At 41.6% G+C, this 22,096-nt stretch overlaps 2 protein-coding genes across 3 annotated transcripts in view; one reads left to right on the top strand and one right to left on the bottom strand.

The window, feature by feature from the left end:
• The window catches only part of MCUB (mitochondrial calcium uniporter dominant negative subunit beta), a 48,243-nt gene extending 46,968 nt beyond the window's left edge, over positions 1-1,275 (top strand). The window contains exon 8 of the mRNA XM_063310639.1: positions 754-1,275. Coding sequence (XP_063166709.1) covers positions 754-831 — 78 coding nt within the window. The 3' untranslated portion in view covers positions 832-1,275. The remainder of the gene's footprint in view (positions 1-753) is intronic.
• CASP6 (caspase 6) lies at positions 1,192-14,608 on the bottom strand. Of its 2 annotated transcripts, none has more exons than XM_063310640.1 (8): positions 14,456-14,608; positions 13,018-13,059; positions 11,839-11,887; positions 9,675-9,827; positions 9,148-9,224; positions 7,942-8,117; positions 3,937-4,096; positions 1,192-2,558 (listed from the first exon to the last, which is right to left on the bottom strand). In XM_063310640.1, exons 1-8 carry the CDS (start codon positions 14,496-14,498, stop codon positions 2,305-2,307), a joined length of 954 nt encoding a protein of 317 aa, XP_063166710.1. In that variant the 5' UTR covers positions 14,499-14,608; the 3' UTR covers positions 1,192-2,304. The 2 variants fall into 2 exon arrangements, with proteins under 2 accessions (XP_063166710.1, XP_063166711.1); XM_063310641.1 differs by having other exon boundaries at positions 13,018-13,056.
• Positions 14,609-22,096: the final 7,488 nt, after the last annotated feature.

Genomic DNA, 22,096 nt, shown 5'->3' with positions numbered 1-22,096 from the left:
TACAATGGGGCTGAAAAAATGGACTTACGACTGTGCCCAAAGTTATGACCGTTGCAGGGCCCCCACAGTCACGTGATCAAAATTTGTGTGCTTGGCAGCCCGCCCGCACTTACAACTCTGCAGGAGTGCTTCAACTCCACCCACCCACCCATCGCCCCCCACATCTCTGCCTTTTTGGAAGCCCTGCACCCTGCCTTGCAGAAAGCAGGCTCTGGGGTTGCAAGAAGCTCCTGAGCCGCAGTCCAGCCACCCCAGCCCACATTCATTCACCCAGCTGCCTCCTCTCCCAGTTCCCTGCACCAACCTTTTGCCCTTCTTGCCCAGCCGCACAGGTGAAGCAGAAGCGCCTGGCTGCCTCTGCAGACTCCTTTTCAGACCCAGCTTCTCCAGCAAACGGTTCCTCCACGTGGCTCTCTTTGGGACGCCGTCTTCAGAAAGTGGCATGCTCAGAGCTTTCGGAAAGGGAGGGCAGACCTCCGAAGTCAGCTGCCCTCCCTTTCCGAAAGCTCTGAGAGAGCACAAGCTTTCAAAGTGTATACTTTCAGAGTGTCAGTTTCCTAATTTTGAAAGCTAAGTTTAGTTGAGTCATGTTTAATTCTATATAGAAGAGAGATGGACATTCAAGTTAATGGGGTGCCCTGGGTATCAAAACATGTGATTGAACAGTGTAGAGCTTGATTTGTGGAAGCCGTTTACAGCTACAGTATTTAAACCATAAACTCATCAACTTTTTTTTCCCTTTTGCACTGTCAGGTAGAAGAATCGTTGAAACGACTGAGGGACCCCTTACAACTGCAACTTCCAGTGCAAGAAATCAGTGACAAACATTAATTTGCTTAAGCCTTAGCCCAGTTTTTCTCAACCTTGGGAACTTTAAGATGTGTGAACTTCAACTCCCAGAATTCCCAAGCCAGCATGCTTGTTGGAAATTCTGGAAATTGAAGTCCACACATCTTAAAGTTGCTAAGGTTGAGAAACACTACTTTAGCCTGTTTAGGTGCATCAAAAAAATTAGAAACTGGACATTCTAACCCACTGTATTAAAGCTGAATGTACAAGACTTTACTGAAAAAACCCAAAATCATACTTTTTGTATATATCATTAATCCTCAGTGTTCTAGTTTAGAAAGCGCAAGCAGCTAATCCATCTTAATCTTGGATGGCCAATCCAGTCTCAGTTAAACAAAACAATGTTTCTAAAGGATTATTTTATTCTTGGGTGCTTATATTTGAATGCAATTTTCATAATGAACTAAATAAAAACAGATACTAGTTTTGGATGTCTTCTGAGTGTCTTGTTTAGGATGTTAAGAAAAAAAAAGTTCCTTATATACACATGCACAAACTATCTCACATGCACATAGAACCTGAGAAATTTATGAAGCAAGGTTTCTCAGGGACAAATTAATCTCCTTTGAGATGATCCACCCAGTTGTCACAGTACTATCTAAGGCTTGTTTGCCTGGAAAATAATGCAGTATTTGAGTCAGTCAATTTGCAGTAACTCCACAGGATATCAGGAACTGCTGTAACTAACTGAAGGAGTCACAATTTCAGTGATGGTTGCATAACTCATTTTTCCAATATGTTAAGTGTGGGAACACTTCATGTAGTACAAACAAATTAAGAAAATGATTCTCACAAGACAGTTACTATATGTGTAGAAACAAGAGTATAAAAATTTAACCAATTTTAGTACAAAATATCCATTATAATATCCATTATGGAAGGTGAAGCTAAAGACAGCTAACTTTTGATTAACTATCCTTTATGATCCCAACGTCCATGCTGACCTTATTTTTAAAACTCCCTGAGGGTAGCAGAACATCTAAGAATTTCAAGTTAAATTCTAAAAGTATTTCTGCCTGAGGTGTTAAACTTCATAGAAGTATTTTTTTTTTCAAATTTTAAAGTAAAATTTGAATTTCTCTTTGCCTTTTAGTTAATTCTTTTTAAGTTCTGAAACTTTCTATTTATATTGACAGCATTACAAAAACCTGCAATTGTTGGTTCTGATTTTACTGCATGGATCTGCTCATAATTTTGTAATGGTTTTAATTCACCATCTCCTGGAGATCTCATTTTAGGTAAACTGGCTATACACTAACTAAACATATACTTGAAATTATCAGTGCAATTCTATATGTCTACTCAGAACCAAGTCTCACTGAGTTTAATGGGGCATATTTTCAGGTGAGTAGATATAAAATTTTAGCTGCAAACTATTTCAAGAGTGCCATATGCTTTGGCTTGAGTCCTGTGGAGCACACCACCACCCACCACCTCCACACACAAAAATGGTTATTACTCCACCATGCTACTATGAGATTTGGGGTGGAAATGCAGTTTTTTAGTTAACATTGATGCAAAGCAAGGGATCTGTTTTTTCCCTATAGCTTGAACATCTTTGCATATATCCACTTTGCGATGAGACACCTTCCTGTTAACAAGCATCAGTAATTCTGTGAATTCCAGGGAAGCACCATGCTTTTGTATCATCTCGCACAGATCTTGAATATACCAAGAACCATTTACAGTCTCCCGATGAGAAAAGAAACCTATTGGGGAAGGGGGGGGGAGAATAAATTACTGTGTGAAGAAATTAGATTTAGTTTTCAACCTATATTCACTGTTCATAAGTAACCAAAGGATAATTGAAAAAAATGTTTGATTTTTTTTCCTTAGCGTTTTTCAATTTATTTGCCAGTATTCAAGAATTTTTATTATCATGTTTGTAGTATCTTTGCTTGGCAAAAATAATTTGAGAGGAGATTTTATCTGTCTCCAAATCATCTAACACTTTCCTTTCATTAACTATCTGTTAATATATACTAGCTGATCCAATCCTGCTATATTTTGCTAATAAACATTGCATCTAGTCTCATTATCTTAATGGTGGCCTTTGTTGAGCTGAGCAGGGAAGTTGATTAATGGCCATGTAAGAAAGTCTTCCTGATGTCATTCTCCAAGGTGAGATTAAAAAAGACGGAGATGAGGAATCCTTACTGTAGCCATGTTCATTTGAGCACACCAAACCATAAACTAGCAACCCCATTTTAGCCTGTTTTGGTCTGCAATCCTAGCTAGTAAAGTCACTCATGAATTGGTCACCTAAATAAAATCATCACAGTTGCATTCATAAATACAGCATGCACCAAATAGCCTTGTAATCACTCAGTGCAGGTATCTGCAACAAGGAGGTCTCTACGAAATTGGGACTTCATATTGCATGGAAATGTTTACAATAGAGCTATACCTAAAGTTTTCTTTCCTGTAGGTATTTAGTTTGCAACATAGGCAGGGCTAGTTAATCTATGCTCTGCTGTGGTGGAACTATGGATAGCTGACACCATACTGGTGGAAAAGAGGTGCCGGATGTGGTTTATACAATAAATAAGAGCTTCGCTGCTGCTTGTAGGCCCAATTTCTACCTGCCATAGTATCTACTGATTAGTTTCATTTTATTTTATTTTAATCCTGCCTTTATTTTTTTTATAAATAACTCAAGGCAGCGAGCATACCTAATTCTCCTTCTTCCTCCTATTTTTCCCACAACAACAACCCTGTGAGGTGAGTTGGGTTGAGAGAGAGAGACTGGCCCAAGGTCACCCAGCCGGCTTTCATTCCTAAGGTGGGACTAGAACTCTCCATCTCCTGGTTTCTAGCCCAGCACCTTAACTTCTGAGCCACCTCTTTCATTTGTTTTTTATTATTGAGATGGTTTCTAGCCCAGCACCTTAACTTCTGAGCCACCTCTTTCATTTGTTTTTTATTATTTTTGGGGCCTTTAAAAAACAGACTTGATTGCCAGTACCTATTCAACGTATAGCATGGATAACCAATAAATGATACATTAAAGCAACTTCCTTTAAGAAACTATTACTAATTTTATGATGAGGATAAATGTTTTTCTTCAAGGATAACACTGATTTTTACCTTCTGCCACAGAGTAACACATGAGGAAGTCAGCACCAGCAGGCAAAGTATAAACTGCAGCAGCATCAACTTTGGTTTCATTGATGAGTGGACCTTCTGTGGTACAATCCACTGTATCATGAGCAAAGACGGGATCATCATGTTTATCTCCTCTGCATGCCTAAAATTAGGGATAAAAGAGCTGTTGGAAATTAAATCCTGCATCTGAAGTTACTTATAAATCCCAACATTCCATTGTAGGTCCAGAAAAGTTCTTCACTTAGATCAGTGCTTCTCAACCTCGGAAACTTGAAGCTGTGAGGACTGCAACTCCCAGAATTCCCCAGCCAGCAAATGGCTTAAAGTTGCCAAGGTTGAGAAACACTAAATAGATGATTGAACATATGAATGTCTTTAATTATGCACTGCTGCAAACACCAAAGTGGTGATTTTTTTTATTTTTTAAGGTGAAGCCTATTCTTACACAACCACCCTTAAACACAAGCAAAATCTAAGGTGATTCTGGCATGTCTTCCACTCACCCACTATTTTCCCACTACAAATTGGCAATCACAGACACAAATTCTCTACAAACCTTGGTGGTAAATCCTCATATAACTTAGGTTACACAGGTGTAGGTATACCAAAATATATCATTTTGTTGTTTATTCGTTTAGTCGCTTCCGACTCTTCGTGACTTCATGGACCAGCCCACGCCAGAGCTTCCTGTCGGTCGTCAACACCCCCAGCTCCCCCAGGGACGAGTCCGTCACCTCTAGAATATCATCCATCCATCTTGCCCTTGGTTGGCCCCTCTTCCTTTTGCCTTCCACTCTCCCTAGCATCAGCATCTTCTCCAAGGTGTCCTGTCTTCTCATTATGTGGCCAAAGTATTTCAGTTTTGCCTTTAATATCATTTCCTCAAGTGAGCAGTCTGGCTTTATTTCCTGGAGGATGGACTGGTTGGATCTTCTTGCAGTCCAAGGCACTCTCAGAATTTTCCTCCAACACCACAGTTCAAAAGCATCGATCTTCCTTCGCTCAGCCTTCCTTATGGTCCAGCTCTCGCAGCCATATGTTACTACAGGGAACACCATTGCTTTAACTATGCGGGCCTTTGTTGTCAGTGTGATGTCTCTGCTCTTAACTATTTTATCGAGATTTGTCATTGCTCTTCTCCCCAGGATTAAGCGTCTTCTGATTTCCTGACTGCAGTCAGCATCTGCAGTAATCTTTGCACCTAGGAATACAAAGTCTTTCACTGCTTCTACATTTTCTCCCTCTATTTGCCAGTTATCAATCAAGCTGGTTGCCATAATCTTGGTTTTTTTGAGGTTTAGCTGCAAACCAGCTTTTGCACTTTCTTCTTTCACCTTCATCATAAGGCTCCTCAGTTCCTCTTCACTTTCAGCCATCAAAGTGGTATCATCTGCATATCTGAGATTGTTAATGTTTCTTCCAGAGATTTTAACTCCAGCCTTGGATTCCTCAAGGCCAGCTTGTCGCATGATGTGTTCTGCGTACAAGTTGAATAGGTAGGGTGAGAGTATACAGCCCTGCCGTACTCCTTTCCCAATCTTAAACCAGTCCGTTGTTCCGTGGTCTGTTTTTACTGTTGCTACTTGGTCGTTATACAGATTCTTCAGGAGGCATACAAGATGACTTGGTATCCCCATACCACTAAGAACTTGCCACAATTTGTTATGGTCCACACAGTCAAAGGCTTTAGAATAGTCAATAAAACAGAAATAGATGTTTTTCTGAAACTCCCTGGCTTTTTCCATTATCCATCGGATATTGGCAATTTGGTCCCTAGTTCCTCTGCCTTTTCTAAACCCAGCTTGTACATCTGGCAATTCTCGCTCCATGAACTGCTGAAGTCTACCTTGCAGGATCTTGAGCATTACCTTACTGGCATGTGAAATGAGTGCCACTGTTCGATAGTCTGAACATTCTTTAGTGTTTCCCTTTTTTGGTATGGGGATATAAGTTGATTTTTTCCAGTCTGATGGCCATTCTTGTGTTTTCCAAATTTGCTGGCATATAGCATGCATTACCTTGACAGCATCATCTTGCAAGATTTTGAACAGTTCAGCTGGGATGCCGTCGTCTCCTGTTGCCTTGTTATTAGCAATGCTTCTTAAGGCCCACTCAACCTCACTCTTCAGGATGTCTGGCTCTAGCTCACTGACCACACCGTCAAAGCTATCCCCGATATTGTTATCCTTCCTATACAGGTCTTCTGTATATTCTTGCCACCTTTTCTTGATCTCTTCTTCTTCTGTTAGGTCCTTGCCATCTTTGTTTTTGATCATACCCATTTTTGCCTGGAATTTACCTCCAATGTTTCTAATTTTCTGGAAGAGGTCTCTTGTCCTTCCTATTCTATTGTCTTCTTCCACTTCCGCGCATTGCTTGTTTAAAAATAATTCCTTATCTCTTCTGGCTAACCTCTGGAATTTTGCATTTAATTGGGCATATCTCCCCCTATCACTGTTGCCTTTTGCTTTCCTTCTTTCTTGGGCTACTTCTAGTGTCTCAGCAGACAGCCATTTTGCCTTCTTGGTTTTCTCTTTCTATGGGATGTATTTTGTTGCCGCCTCCTGAACAATGCTGCCAACTTCTGTCCAGAGTTCTTCCGGGACCCTATCTACTAAGTCCAGTCCCTTAAATCTATTCTCCACCTCCACTGCATATTCCTTAGGAATATTAGTGAGCTCATATCTAGCTGATCTGTGGGTCTTCCCTAACCTCTTTAGTCTGATCCTAAATTGTGCTAGAAGAAGTTCGTGATCTGAACTACAGTCAGCTCCAGGCCTTGTTTTTACCGACTGTACAGATGTCCGCCACCTTTGGCTGCAAAGGATGTAATCAATCTGATTTCGGTGTTGTCCATCTGGTGAAGTCCATGTATAAAGCCGTCTCTTAGGTTGTTGGAAGAGAGTGTTTGTTATGCAGAGTGAATTGTCTTGGCAAAATTCTATCAGCCTGTGTCCTGCTTCGTTTTGTTCTCCCAGGCCATACTTACCTGTAATTCGAGGTGTCATTTGACTGCCCACCTTAGCATTCCAGTCTCCTGTGATGAAAATAACATCTCTTTTAGGCGTGTTGTCCAGTAGGTGCTGCAGATCCTCATAGAACTGCTCTACTTCAGCTTCTTCAGCATTTGTGGTTGGGGCGTATATTTGGATCACTGTGATGTTAGATGGCTTGCCCTGAATTCGAATTGAGATCATTCTGTCGTTTTTTGGGTTGTATCCAAGCACTGCTTTAGCCACTTTACGATTAATTATGAAGGCTACTCCATTTCTTCTGTGGTCCTCTTGTCCGCAGTAGTAGATCTGGTGGTCATTTGATGTGAAGTGGCCCATTCCAGTCCATTTCAGTTCACTGACGCCCAGAATGTCTATCTTTAATCTTGACATCTCACCAATAACCACATCCAATTTGCCCTGGCTCATAGATCTTACATTCCAGGTTCCGATGGTGTGTTGATCCTTAGAACATCGGATTCGCCGTTCACCACCAGCACCGTCGGCCGCTAGCCGTCCTTTCGGCTTTGAGCTAGCTGCGTCATCACGTCTGGGGCTAGTTGAGCTCATCCTCTGTTCCTCCCCAGTAGCATTTTGACCATCTTCCGACCTGGGGGTCTCATCTTCCGATGGTATACCGACATATCTCTGGTTGTACTGATCCATTTAGTTTTCACGGCAAGAATACTGAGGTGGGTTGCCATTACCTTCCCCAGGGATCGCATTTAGTCGGACCTCTCTGTCATGACCTTCCCGTCTTGGGTGGCCCTTCACGTTTTAGCTCATGGCATCGAGGTGCTCAAGCTCCAGCACTACAACAAGGTAACGATCCTTTGCTGAAGATGCACCAAATGTTACTGCTTCATTTTTGTATATTCTGCATTTAAAAATGTTGCTTTTAATATACAGCAGTCTAATTCCTCTCTTTCAATAAGATTGATTTTAATCCCATACTATATGCTGTGCTGTGGGGTCAAGAACTCCACCATCTCACCTGAATTACGAATATTTTTGGCTTCCCTATTAGGCTAGGGCATTTGTCACCTCTGAACATAGTGGTCAGCGTTTGTATCTTTATTTTAGCATCATAGGCATAAACATGATTATCTTCTCCATGGCTCAGGAAAACACACATAAAACAATCTGCATCTTCATGTTGACCTGCAGACACTACAAAAAATGCAGAAGGTATTACATGCAGAAGGTATTTTTATATTGGTGGCTATTAAAGTAGTGAGGTGTGAACTTCCCTTGGCTTGCTTTGGAAATAAATTAATCAAACCAACCCACTTCTCCCACATGCTAAATGAATAGTTACTTTTATTCTGAAATGGATTTAGAAATTTAAAAACACAATTTGTACTCCATTACTCCTTGGTGCCCACTGCATCATTAAAACCATCTTATAAGATGCAGCGATTGCTTACTTTTGAGACCTTGCAGGCTCCTGTGCTGCTGCTCTTCCTTTTGTGCAGCAAAGACATCTTAAAGCTTATTTCCCACTTTATTTCCTAAAAACTCACCAATTTGGGAATGGAGCCTTTCAGAGAAGAAAATGTGCTGAATCTCCTCCTGACCTTGCTCCTCCAGGAAAAGTTTCCAGAAGTAAATTCTCTGAACTGGAAATGGTGGTCTAGAGTTATCCAGCTCCAAAACAGGCCTGTTTCATCTGGGATGACATGCCTGAGATAGCTCAAATCATTTCCAATTTAGAGAATTTACTTCTGTAAACCACTGAACTGATGGAATAGCTTTATCTGGAGAATGTTCAGCATTATTTGGAAGGAGAACAGAATGCTCTTGAATTTTCCAGAACATACATCTCTCAATTTTGCATATCACTAAATTCTACTTAAAATTTTTATTAATTTTTAGTTTTAAAAATGAAAAACTAACATTAAAATGTAAAAAGAAAATTTTACGATGTTAAGAGACAACTTCAGTTTACCAACACAAATATGTAACCCAGCAGTTAATAAGAGTCCTGATGAGTATGAATAGCTTAACAGGCCCAGGGTGGGAAAAAAACGTGAAAAAAGCATGCAGATCTTTCTGTCTGGTTGGCTCTTCCACAGTTTAATAAATTAAATCTTCACTAACCAGAACTGTTTTCTTACTAGGAACATTTATATTAAGAATTTTACCAATAAAGTATAACTACCAGCCAAGCACCTACAGGAAATACACTTGCTTTACCTACCATTATAAATGTTCTGCAACACTTCTTCTGCTCTAAGGTCATCAAAGCATTTCACTTCAAATCCAAGTTCAGTCAAGCTATTGTAAACAGAACAATATTTCACTCTAGGGTCATGTTCATGAATTTTTAGTAACTTGTGTATTAATATTTAGCACTCTGAAAGGATGCAAGATCATCTAAACATTCAGCTTTAGAAATCACTGAAACACTGCTTACCACATCTTATGATATGAGTACTTCAGAAAAAATAAGAATCTACCCTTTTAGTCCACAGAATTCAATGGATTCCAAGTTAAAATATATATGTAACTAAAATCCACATAACTTTATTAAAAATACAGTATTTAACAGTAATATTTTATCTGTAACCTTAAAAAACGAACAACCCCCCCAAAACTTTTCACTTAATGTCTTTACTACTTGACACAACTATTTTGTATAAAAATGGAAGTACTTTTTGAAACATCACTGGAGTTTTCTTCTTTCAGTGTAAAAGAAAATACACTGAAGAACAAAGATTCCCTTACCAGCGGTTCAGATTATCTCGGTCAGCAAGGGTGCCACGTCTCTCTGGTAACCTTAAGTGCCAGAAAAACCTCTCATGATTGAAGATCAAAGCAAGTCCTCTTCTCTTGTGGTTCATTTTGTATTCCACAGATGGATCAAAGAGCTGGCGGATCCTACAAAAATAATGTATCTTAGTTAACAAACTCAGGTCTTTCTCATTCATATAAACACATCTGTATGTTTAAACAAGTCAGTGACTAGGATTCAAAGAATTGTACAATTAATATAAATCTTATTAGAAGTCTTAAATAATTTGATTTGATTTACATGAAGGATATCCTTCACCATCACAGTTTGCACCTACCTACATGCATAGCCATCATACTATTCCTATTTAGGATAAGCAGCATTATACAGAGTACAAAAAGGCATAAGAAGTATTAGGCCAAGGAAAATAAAGACATAAAAGAAGAAAACAAAAAGTACTACAATTAAAACTAGGTTACATCACCACCATTCACTATACCTTTCTATCCTTGGAAATCATCCCTGCTTCAACCATGCTCATACGTTGCTTCACATGTTGCATTTTGCTCTTAAAACTTCCCAATTGCCTCTTCTTCAGGATCTTGTTTACTCCATCCAACCATGAGTTTCTTAATCTTCCTCTTCATGATTTATTTCATATTTTTGTTTTCTGATTTGATTCTGGTTCATTCTCTCCATGTGATCAAATAATTTCCATGTACTTTCATAAGGGTCACTCATTTTTGTACTTTGTCCACATTCATTCACTACCCATACTTTATTGACCCTACCTCCTCTTCTATCACAAACATTTTAAGGACTCCATTTCCACTGCATTCAACTTACTCTCCCAACATGAGAAAGTAGGCAGAAAATGCTTTTAAATGCAACCATTTTTACCTCTTCCAACAAACATTAATGCCTTGCCACTGACTACATGCTATCTACTTTCTACTAGCATTTGGATATCTGAAAATATATTTTCTCTAACTTCAACAAACATATGATACATAAAACTAGTCACTCTAGTTTTTTACCACTTACGTGTAACCTGAATTCATTCACTCCATTTTCCCTGTTAAACATAATAATCTTGGTCTGGATGTATCAACTTTCACTTCCATACCCTATAGTTTTTGCATTTACTTCAGCTACATTTCCCTTTGTACAGAGGAAAAGTACCAGCACTCTTTCCAATACAGATATATTTGTCACAAAGACATCAAACAAGCCACACAGCCACTCCATCTTATTTTTATTTTATATCCTGCTTTTCTTTCAAGAGCTCAAGGGAGCATACACCGGATCTCCCATCATGTAATCCCCACAACAACAACCATGAAAGCTCAAAGTCATCCACTGAGTTTCCATGGTTAAGGGTGGATTTGAATGTTGGTCTCTGTGATCCTGGTCCAATACGTTAACCAGTACCTCATATTGTCTCCTTCCCTGTCCTTGCTTGGCAATGAATAACAGATGGTCTTCTTCCTCTGAAGACTTACCTGTTTTTTTAAATTATTATTTTTATTGAATTATGTGCAATTTCAACTTTCTCCAGGTTGTTTATTGCTCACTGGTATTTATCACTTTTATTCTTTTGTTGTATTTAATATGTAAACCATACTGCAAGGACCTTAGCTTTAAAGTGACTTAAAAGAGTTTTCAATAAACAGCTGGAGGCAAGTCTGTAGTTTAACTCAAGAGTTTCCTAGTTGTGATAAACTAATCTCTTTTAACAAACTTAAGAATAATAAAACAGCAAAGCATATGTGAAGGAAGTGGAGAAGAAATTAAGTATACAAGTATGACACCTATTCTGTTTGATATCAGACATCTGATCTCGAACTAGATTTGGCTTAAAGCTTTTATAAAACCTCACTTTAGCAGTTGTATTTGAAAAAAGTTATAGATTTGCAAATCAATTAGTACTTGTGTCCAGTGAAAAAAAAGTGTAATACCGATGGATAATGGTAATTTTAAAAGAAATTTGATTTGGTTACAAAATCAATTATCTAGCTAGGAGTTCAACTGCTCCTAAAATAGTTATGCTTTCACTGTAAGCTTCTTGGAATAGAGCCATACAAGATCCAACAAATAACTATAATGGTTATAAGGAAAAACATGAACTGCAAAATATCCTGACTCAAAAAAGATTACCTTTCACCATTGGCATCTGTTTCAGTGAAGCTTTGCTGCTCATGTGTTACTAGAAAATAATTCAAACATAAATAAATCAAAATAATTTAATTTCTTATATGCTTAAAAATGTGCAAGTACAATAAATACTTTTATTTTTAAAATATACAGTACTTTAAATAGCATGCCTTCAGTGCAAAAGCTTAACTTAGGTGAAGATGTTTTATGGAAATCCATAAAATAAGGAACCTAAGTGATTTAAAAAGTTAGAAAAGACACAAACCAAGAGATGATGTGCTTATGTTGCTTTAAAGCAAGCAATCTAGTTTTACATAGTGAGGAACAAAAGTTGCAGTCCTTCCACCATTCAAAATCCAGCCAACTAACCCAATTAATCCACAGAAACTAGACTGAACCCCAAATAGCCTTGCCTGAGATTAAACAAATCACCCTTCTAGTCCACTAATTCCTGTGGAGTCCTCGGTGCTCTCTGAGTGCACTGAAGGTGTTGCCTAGTCTGGCAATGAAACATCTGCAAGAAAACAACAAGGCTCAGAGAGCACCGAGGACTCCACAGTTCAACCCTGGGCTACAAATATTCGCTTCGATTGGTACCACTAATTCCTGTATGGTATGTAAAGTACTTCGAGTGTTATCAGTCCCTTCCAATGTCAATTACTAAAGCAAAGACAAAGAAAGAGGTCCTGCAAAAAAGAGCCCCATAAAGGCCCATCTCTCCTGCCTTTTGATTTCCATCTTCCCACAGTCACATGGGAGGTGAAAAAGGGGCAGGAATGGGACACTTACGAGCATGCCCCCACAATTCTGTCTGTGGTGGTGCCAACCAAAACTATGCCAAAGTGGACTTTTAATTTCCTCTAAGGACAAAATCAAATTAAAAGCAGAAATTTGGGAAAGAAGTAACAGCTTGGTAAGTTTCTCTGTAGCATCTGGGAGGACCAAAAAAAATGGCCAGTGGTCAACCAATCCAGTCTTCCCAGATGTTAACCTTTGTATGCTGCTGGGCCACAACAGTTAGTGAATTCAGAGGATCACTGAAATGACCATGGCATGTAAACATAAACATTCCTCATATTCTTGGGAGGGTTTCAACCTCTCGCTTTTTTCCCCCCTTATTATGTTGCCATTTATAATAGATGAAGTGTCAATTATAGTTTGAAAAAATGCTGGGTACCTTACCTTTGTACTGTAATATGTTCTTGCTGTCCATGTGGATTTCTTCTACAGTAGAAAGCAATACAATGAATATCTCTCTTACAAACCATGTTCAAGCCCAATCGCAAAAGAAAAAAAAGGCAGGGTTCAAGCCAATATTTACAGTAACATGCATATTTCCTAAGAAGCATATTGCGACATACTACAATATAAACAGCAAACAAGGTTTTAAATACAAGTTAATCATTTAAAGCCTGAACTTTTTCTCCAAAGATTTTTATTGTCAATATGGTGTAGGTGTGCTTTTCTAGTGCCAACAGCTGGTGTGAATCCGTGCTCCTGTAAAAGAGGCAACTGCTTTCTGCTACTATTGAGATGATTGAGTTGGCACTGCATTTAATGTCTGAACTAAAGTAAGTGGTCTGTGCGCGCTCGCGCCTCATATACAGTCTGGACAGGAAGTTACTTGGGTGACCTCTTCGGACCAAGTCCCTATTAACAAACACTCCGCTCCCTGTCCTCGGGGAGCGACAAGATACCAGCCACACAGCTACGATCGAGTACTAAGCACTGCGGCGCGGCAGCCGCGCTCTCGAGGTAAGCGAATGGGCGGAAACTAGGAAAGGCAGGAAGAGGAGCGAGAACAAAGCGGAGGCGGCTGCCAGAAAAGCCGCCGCGGGCACCCGGGCAGCAAGCCAGCAGGAGTCGCACACCTTTAGCGAGGAGCAGCTGGAGGAAAGCAAAAGGGAAGGTAAACTAAAAAGCTGCCTAGGGCTGCATTTGAGATCGCAGATCTGGATTCTTTGTTCCAGAGCAAAGATGGAGCACGTCGGCCCCCAAGGACGAGTTGTTTGTCTTCCCCACTTCCTCCCGCATTTCACTGTACAGACGCGCTCACCGGCTAGAGCTGCTACTTGAAACTAAAGCTCTCTTCATCTCAATCTGTCCTAAAGGGCTTACTCCGCGGCTGTCTTCGCACAAGACGCCGAACCACGTCAGGTCAAGACCTAGCAGCTCCCTTTGCCCGACGTGCAATTCATTCATTTCAGCTTCGGTCAGGGGGTTCTGTGGCGCGGCCACCCCGCCAGCTCAGATTTGTGCAAACCCCAAAACGGGATAGTTCAGTCACAGGTTAAGCGGGCTGTGTGAACACAGCCATTGCGTGCTCCTGCTGCCTCCCTGAAAGAAAAACAGTCTGTATGTGCTCCGAAGCCTTGGGACGGGTGCTGCCTCCCCCAGGCTCTTTGCCTGGGACGCTGTTTGCCCAGACCGCGCGTCTGGGGGAATCCGTCCGTCGCCGCCGGCCCTCCCAGTCTTAGGAGGCAGAGCAGGAGCGAAGGGTAGCCCCTAAGCTCAACCAAGGTCAGGCCGAAGATCAACCTTCCCGCTCCGAAGCGCCCCGTCCCTGTTGTTGAAAGTCCTCTTTGCCTGGAGCGGCTGCTGCAGCCCCTTCTGCGCCTACCTGAGGAATTCGTGCCACTCTTCTGTCGCTTGGAGCTCGCCATGGCTGGATTTCGGGCTCCACGCTGGCTGCAGAGAGTCTCGCCCGCCCTCCCCGGGGCAGTTGCTACCACAGTCGCAGATCTCCTCCTCCAGCTGCCTGGAAGGAAGCCAGCCAACTTCCGCCTCCCGCCCTCTTCTCCTCCTCTGCGAAAGGGACGCCTCCCCCCGCTTCCCCCTTGCCCTTATCAGGACTGGGCGGACCGGCTCGGACGGTGCGCGCGGCCCTCTGCGGACGAGGGAGACTTATCTCCGTCCTCCGCGGCCAGGCTCGGCGCTCCGCTCTGGCCGCGGAGAAGTGAGAGGAGCGCTGTGTGGCCGGAGGTTGCCAGATGGCTGAACAGCAAACACGCGTTGCCATTTCGTACAATAAGCAAAGGAAGCTGCGATAGCCTGAAGGGGGAAAGACTCCACCTGACGGCACCAATTCAAGGCCACCAAAGAGCGAGGGAGCTTTCCGTAATTCCTCGTTGCTGTTTTTAAAGTAGCTGATAAACGGAAGCAGCGTTCCGGATTTGGCTTATTAGACGTACTGACCTAATACGGATTTTGAAAGCGTTTTTTCCTCGATATCCAAAGCAGTTGACAGCAGCAAATCGCCAGCCAACCTTCCTGAGATGAAATGGAAAAGGGAAAAACTTCCTTTCTTCAAGCTAGGAATTCTGCCAGTGTTTTCCAACCTCCCTAAGAACAAACCAATCCGTAATATAATTTTCAGCTGCATCCCACCACCACCACCTCCATGAGTTAAGGATGAGTTAAAGCGTCTCTCCCAGTGGATTCCTGTGCTGGGAGCTGGACTTTATGGTCCATAAGCCCCCTTCCAGGGCTTACATTCTATGAGCTGATGAATACTGTTCAATCTGTCCACCCAAGTTCAGTGGGGCAATCCTTCATAATTTGTAATTTTGTAATTTTGTAATTTTCTTCAGCAAAGGATCGTTACCTTGTCATGGTGCTGGAGCTTGAGCACCTCAATGATGCCATGAGCTAAACCGTGAAGGGCCACCCAAGACGGGAAGGTCATGACAGAGAGGTCAGACTAAATGCGATCCCTGGGGAAGGTAATGGCAACCCACCCCAGTATTCTTGCCATGAAAACTAAATGGATCAGTACAACCAGAGATATGTCGGTATACCATCGGAAGATGAGACCCCCAGGTCGGAAGATGGTCAAAATGCTACTGGGGAGGAACAGAGGATGAGCTCAACTAGCCCCAGACGTGATGACGCAGCTAGCTCAAAGCCGAAAGGATGGCTAGCGGCCGACGGTGCTGGTGGTGAACGGCGAATCCGATGTTCTAAGGATCAACACACCATTGGAACCTGGAATGTAAGATCTATGAGCCAGGGCAAATTGGATGTAGTTATTGGTGAGATGTCAAGATTAAAGATAGACATTCTGGGCGTCAGTGAACTGAAATGGACTGGAATGGGCCACTTCACATCAAATGACCACCAGATCTACTACTGTGGACAAGAGGACCACAGAAGAAATGGAGTAGCCTTCATAATTAAGAGTAAAGTGGCTAAAGCAGTGCTCGGATACAACTCAAAAAACAACAGAATGATCTCAATTCGAATTCAGGGCAAGCCATCTAACATCACAGTGATCCAAATATACGCCCCAACCACAAATGCTGAAGAAGCTGAAGTAGAGCAGTTCTATGAGGATCTGCAGCACCTACTGGACAACACACCTAAAAGAGATGTTATTTTCATCACAGGAGACTGGAATGCTAAGGTGGGCAGTCAAATGACACCTCGAATTACAGGTAAGTATGGCCTGGGAGAACAAAATGAAGCAGGACATAGGCTGATAGAATTTTACCAAGACAATTCACTCTGCATAACAAACACTCTCTTCCAACAACCTAGGAGACAGCTTTATACATGGACTTCACCAGATGGACAACACCGAAATCAGATTGATTACATCCTTTGCAGCCAAAGGTGGCGGACATCTGTACAGTCGGTAAAAACAAGGCCTGGAGCTGACTGTAGTTCCGATCACGAACTTCTTCTTGCACAATTTAGGATCAGACTCAAGAGATTAGGGAAGACCCACAGATCAGCTAGATATGAGCTCACTAATATTCCTAAGGAATATGCAGTGGAGGTGAAGAATAGATTTAAGGGACTGGACTTAGTAGATAGGGTCCCGGAAGAACTCTGGACAGAAGTTGGCAGCATTGTTCAGGAGGTGGCAACAAAATACATCCCAAAGAAAGAGAAAACCAAGAAGGCAAAATGCCTGTCTGCTGAGACACTAAAAGTAGCCCAAGAAAGAAGGAAAGCAAAAGGCAACAGTGATAGGGGGAGGTATGCCAAATTAAATGCAAAATTCCAGAGGTTAGCCAGAAGAGATAAGGAATTATTTTTAAACAAGCAATGCGCGGAAGTGAAAGAAGACAATAGAATAGGAAGGACAAGAGACCTCTTCCAGAAAATTAGAAACATTGGAGGTAAATTCCAGGCAGAAATGGGTATGATCAAAAACAAAGATGGCAAGGACCTAACAGAAGAAGAAGAGATCAAGAAAAGGTGGCAAGAATATACAGAAGACCTGTATAGGAAGGATAACAATATCAGGGATAGCTTTGACGGTGTGGTCAGTGAGCTAGAGCCAGACATCCTGAAGAGTGAGGTTGAGTGGGCCTTAAGAAGCATTGCTAATAACAAGGCAGCAGGAGACGACGGCATCCCGGCTGAACTGTTCAAAATCTTGCAAGATGATGCTGTCAAGGTAATGCATGCTATATGCCAGCAAATTTGGAAAACACAAGAATGGCCATCAGATTGGAAAAAATCAACTTATATCCCCATACCAAAAAAGGGAAACACTAAAGAATGTTCAATCTATCGAACAGTGGCACTCATTTCACATGCCAGTAAGGTAATGCTCAAGATCCTGCAAGGTAGACTTCAGCAGTTCATGGAGCGAGGATTGCCAGATGTACAAGCTGGGTTTAGAAAAGGCAGAGGAACTAGAGACCAAATTGCCAATATCCTCTGGATAATGGAAAAAGCCAGGGAGTTTCAGAAAAACATCTATTTCTGTTTTATTGACTATTCTAAAGCCTTTGACTGTGTGGACCATAACAAATTGTGGCAAGTTCTTAGTGGTATGGGGATACCAAGTCATCTTGTCTGCCTCCTGAAGAATCTGTATAACGACCAAGTAGCAACAGTAAGAACAGACCACGGAACAACGGACTGGTTTAAGATTGGGAAAGGAGTACGGCAGGGCTGTATACTCTCACCCTACCTATCCAACTTGTATGCAGAACACATCATGTGACAAGCTGGCCTTGAGGAATCCAAGGCTGGAGTTAAAATCGCTGGAAGAAACATTAACAATCTCAGATATGCAGATGATACCACTTTGATGGCTGAAAGCAAAGAGGAACTGAGGAGCCTTATGATGAAGGTGAAAGAAGAAAGTGCAAAAGCTGGTTTGCAGCTAAACCTCAAAAAAACCAAGATTATGGCAACCAGCTTGATTGATAACTGGCAAATAGAGGGAGAAAATGTAGAAGCAGTGAAAGACTTTGTATTCCTAGGTGCAAAGATTACTGCAGATGCTGACTGCAGTCAGGAAATCAGAAGATGCTTAATCCTTGGGAGAAGAGCAATGACAAATCTTGATAAAATAGTTAAGAGCAGAGACATCACACTGACAACAAAGGCCCGCATAGTTAAAGCAATGGTATTCCCAGTAGTAACATATGGCTGCGAGAGCTGGACCTTAAGGAAGGCTGAGCGAAGGAAGATCGATGCTTTTGAACTGTGGTGTTGGAGGAAAATTCTGAGAGTGCCTTGGACTGCAAGAAGATCAAACCAGTCCATCCTCCAGGAAATAAAGCCAGACTGCTCACTTGAGGGAATGATATTAAAGGCAAAACTGAAATACTTTGGCCACATAATGAGAAGACAGGACACCCTGGAGAAGTTGCTGATGCTAGGGAGAGTGAAAGGCAAAAGGAAGAGGGGCCGACCAAGGGCAAGGTGGATGGATGATATTCTAGAGGTGACAGACTCGTTCCTGGGGGAGCTGGGGGTGTTGACGACCGACAGGAAGCTCTGACGTGGGCTGGTTCATGAAGTCACGAAGAGTCAGAAGCGACTAAACAAATAAACAACAAACAATTGTAATTGTAATTGACTGGCTGGGCGACTTTGGCCCAGTCACTCTCTCTCAGCCCAACCCATGTCCCAGGAGGCAGGAGTATTAAATATGTTCACTGCCCTGAGTTGACCGCTTAAAAAAAAAAAAGTCAGATAAAAATCTAATAATAATAAAAAAATTCTACTGGGTGGTACATAGTGGCCAGGAGTACAGCCTTCTCAGGGGCAATCCCAATAGTGGAATTCTCTCCCCCTGGAAGTAGATCCCCCCTCCAGTGCCCTCCCTCTTGTTTAGCCCATCATCAAAGACATGCCTGTTCAATCAGGTAATTGTAGAATAGCACTCTTTAGACTGTTGCATTACTTTTTTTAAAAAGTCCTTTTTATTTACATGTATTGGTTTTAAGATCTATTGGTTTTATTATGAAGGTTTTTAAAAAATTATTATAAACAGTTTGGGGCTATTTTGAAAGAAAGGGCAGTATGGAAAGAAAAAAAAACATTAACATCAATTTATTTCAGGGATTGTTTTGCTATAATATACTCAAACTTGACATCTGTACTCCAAGTGGCCCAGTAAAAAAAATTGACATACAAAGAGAGATGTGTGCAAACCACATGTATTCAACAAATGTACAATGTTCAGAGTTCATATAATGTTCCAAGTTCTGAAACTGACATTGCTGTTGTTTGGTAACTCCAGAGTGCTGCAGATGTCTGATTTCTCCGTAGGTGTGCATCAAATACAAATACAGATATGTTCAAATGCATCTGACAGTAATCTGGGAGATTTTAGTTTCCATATGGCTTATGGAACTTTGTTAATGGGAGAGGTTTAGCAGTGAATTGGAGATCCTAGAAAAGCCTCAGATGAGGAGCATACAAGTGGTTTTACTGGACAGATGAAAGATTTATCTACAATTCTTTAGCTAGCTGTCACAAAGACCTGGAGAAGCAAGTCAATATATTGGATAGGTTTGCCTTCAGCATTTGGTAATGAGGTACAAAGATTTAGGTAAATTAACTAGATGGTGTGGGGTTTCAGCTGTATGCTTCCATCAGCAAAAATGCTTTCTGTTGACAGAATAGACAAGGCAATGCCACTTCTTCCCGGTAATCCCCCATATGTTCTTGTTCTGCTACAGATCTTCCACCCCTTTGGAGGGAATGAGGTCAAGTGGAAAATGACAAGAAGACAGGGAAGTACGATTGTGGGAATGAATTTCTGTTCGCACAACATGGGATTCTGCCCAATATAATTATATTAGCCATAGTGAAAAGGTCAACCTGTAGAGTGCACAAGCACTTGCATGGAACAGTGGGGAAGGCTGTACTTGAAGGTGGGGAGGCAAGTTTTGCTATCACAAAACCCATCAGGATTCCTAATTCTCTAAACATGGAGGCTCCCCATAACTAGAATGGCTGCTTATAGATGAGCCATTTTTTGGGTATTCACTTTGTCTCAAGTGCTACATTCTGTGCTGGGGTAGGGCCCGTATGGGGTTATTTTTTAATTTATTACCCATTTTCTCTTTTAAAACAAAATCATAGGAAAAAAAATTAAAGATGGATAATTTGAATATCTTTTGACTGACACTGTCAAGAGTCATCCATTTGGAAATATCCATTGTAGTAAATAGCTAAGTCTTGGCAGAAGTCTTTTTAATTTTGGATTATATAATAGTATCTATATATTTAACTAAGGCCATAAGGTTTGCTAATATTTGTATAGTATCAATTTACCCTTTTTTTTCGTGCCTTTTTGTCACTGTTGACTCCATGTGACTCCCTGGACAAGTTCCTGCAATTTTCTTGGTAAGATTTCAGAAATGGTTTTCCATTGCCTGGTTCCTGGGGCTGAGAGTGACTGGTCCAAGGTCACCCAGCTGGTCTTATGCTTAAGGTGGGACTAGAATTCATGGTCTCCCAGTTTCTAGCTTGGTGCCTTAACTACTACACCAACCTGGCTCTCATCAATTTACATATTTGCAGTTAATTTTATGGCATACGGTGGCGCTGCGGGTTAAACCGCTGAGCTGCTGATCGGAAGGTCGGCAGTTTGAAACCGCGTGGCGGGGTGAGCTCCCGTTGCTCGTCCCAGCTCCTGCTCACCTAGCAGTTCGAAAACATGCAAATGTGAGTAGATCAATAGGTACTGCTTCAGCGGGAAGGTAACGGCGTTCCAAGTCGTCATGCTGGCCACATGACCCGGAAGTGTCTACGGACAATGCCGGCTCCAAGGCTTAGAAACGGAGATGAGCACTGCCCCCTAGAGTCGGACACGACTGGACTTTACGTCAAGGGAAACCTTTACCTTTACCTTTAATCAGATAATAAATTGCATCAATAAAGACTAAGTAGCATGCAGGCTGATGGCTGAAAGCGAAGAGGAACTGAGGAGCCTTATGATGAAGGTGAAAGAAGAAAGTGCAAAAGCTGGTTTGCAGCTAAACCTCAAAAAAACCAAGATTATGGCAACCAGGTTGATTGATAACTGGCAAATAGAGGGAGAAAATGTAGAAGCAGTGAAAGACTTTGTATTCCTAGGTGCAAAGATTACTGCAGATGCTGACTGCAGTCAGGAAATCAGAAGACGCTTAATCCTTGGGAGAAGAGCAATGACAAATCTTGATAAAATAGTTAAGAGCAGAGACATCACACTGACAACAAAGGTCCGCATAGTTAAAGCAATGGTGTTCCCTGTAGTAACATATGGCTGCGAGAGCTGGACCTTAAGGAAGGCTGAGCGAAGGAAGATTGATGCTTTTGAACTGTGGTGTTGGAGGAAAATTCTGAGAGTGCCTTGGACTGCAAGAAGATCAAACCAGTCCATCCTCCAGGAAATAAAGCCAGACTGCTCACTTGAGGGAATGATATTAAAGGCAAAACTGAAATACTTTGGCCACATAATGAGAAGACAGGACACCCTGGAGAAGATGCTGATGCGAGGGAGAGTGGAAGGCAAAAGGAAGAGGGGCCGACCAAGGGCAAGGTGGATGGATGATATTCTAGAGGTGACGGACTCGTCCCTGGGGGAGCTGGGGGTGTTGACGACCGACAGGAAGCTCTGGCGTGGGCTGGTCCATGAAGTTACGAAGAGTCGGAAGCGACTAAACGAATAAACAACACACAACAAGCATGCAGGCATAACTGACCCATTCCATCCTACACTTCTTGAGATTCACTAGGAAGTAGAATTCTGAAGCTGTTTTCACAATGTGGAAATCAGTTAACCACATTAACCTAATTGCCTATGTTTGCCCAATACACCAAACCATAAATTAATCTAACAGGCTTCACTAACCCAACATACTAAACAATTAACAAGACAACCATATATTAACTCATCATGTTTGGCAAATCCAGCCTAAGGTTGACAAATTATGGTTTGCAAATTTAAATTACATACATTTAAACTGTTTTCCAGCTCATGAAAATACTCCTGTCTCAAGTGCTCACCTGTGACTTTTAGAGT

The sequence above is a fragment of the Candoia aspera genome, chromosome 8 (assembly GCF_035149785.1).
Source record: "Candoia aspera isolate rCanAsp1 chromosome 8, rCanAsp1.hap2, whole genome shotgun sequence".
Taxonomy (NCBI): Eukaryota; Metazoa; Chordata; class Lepidosauria; order Squamata; family Boidae; genus Candoia; species Candoia aspera.
Note: the sequence above shows the minus strand (reverse complement) of the source record. Positions and strands in the feature narration are given on the sequence as shown.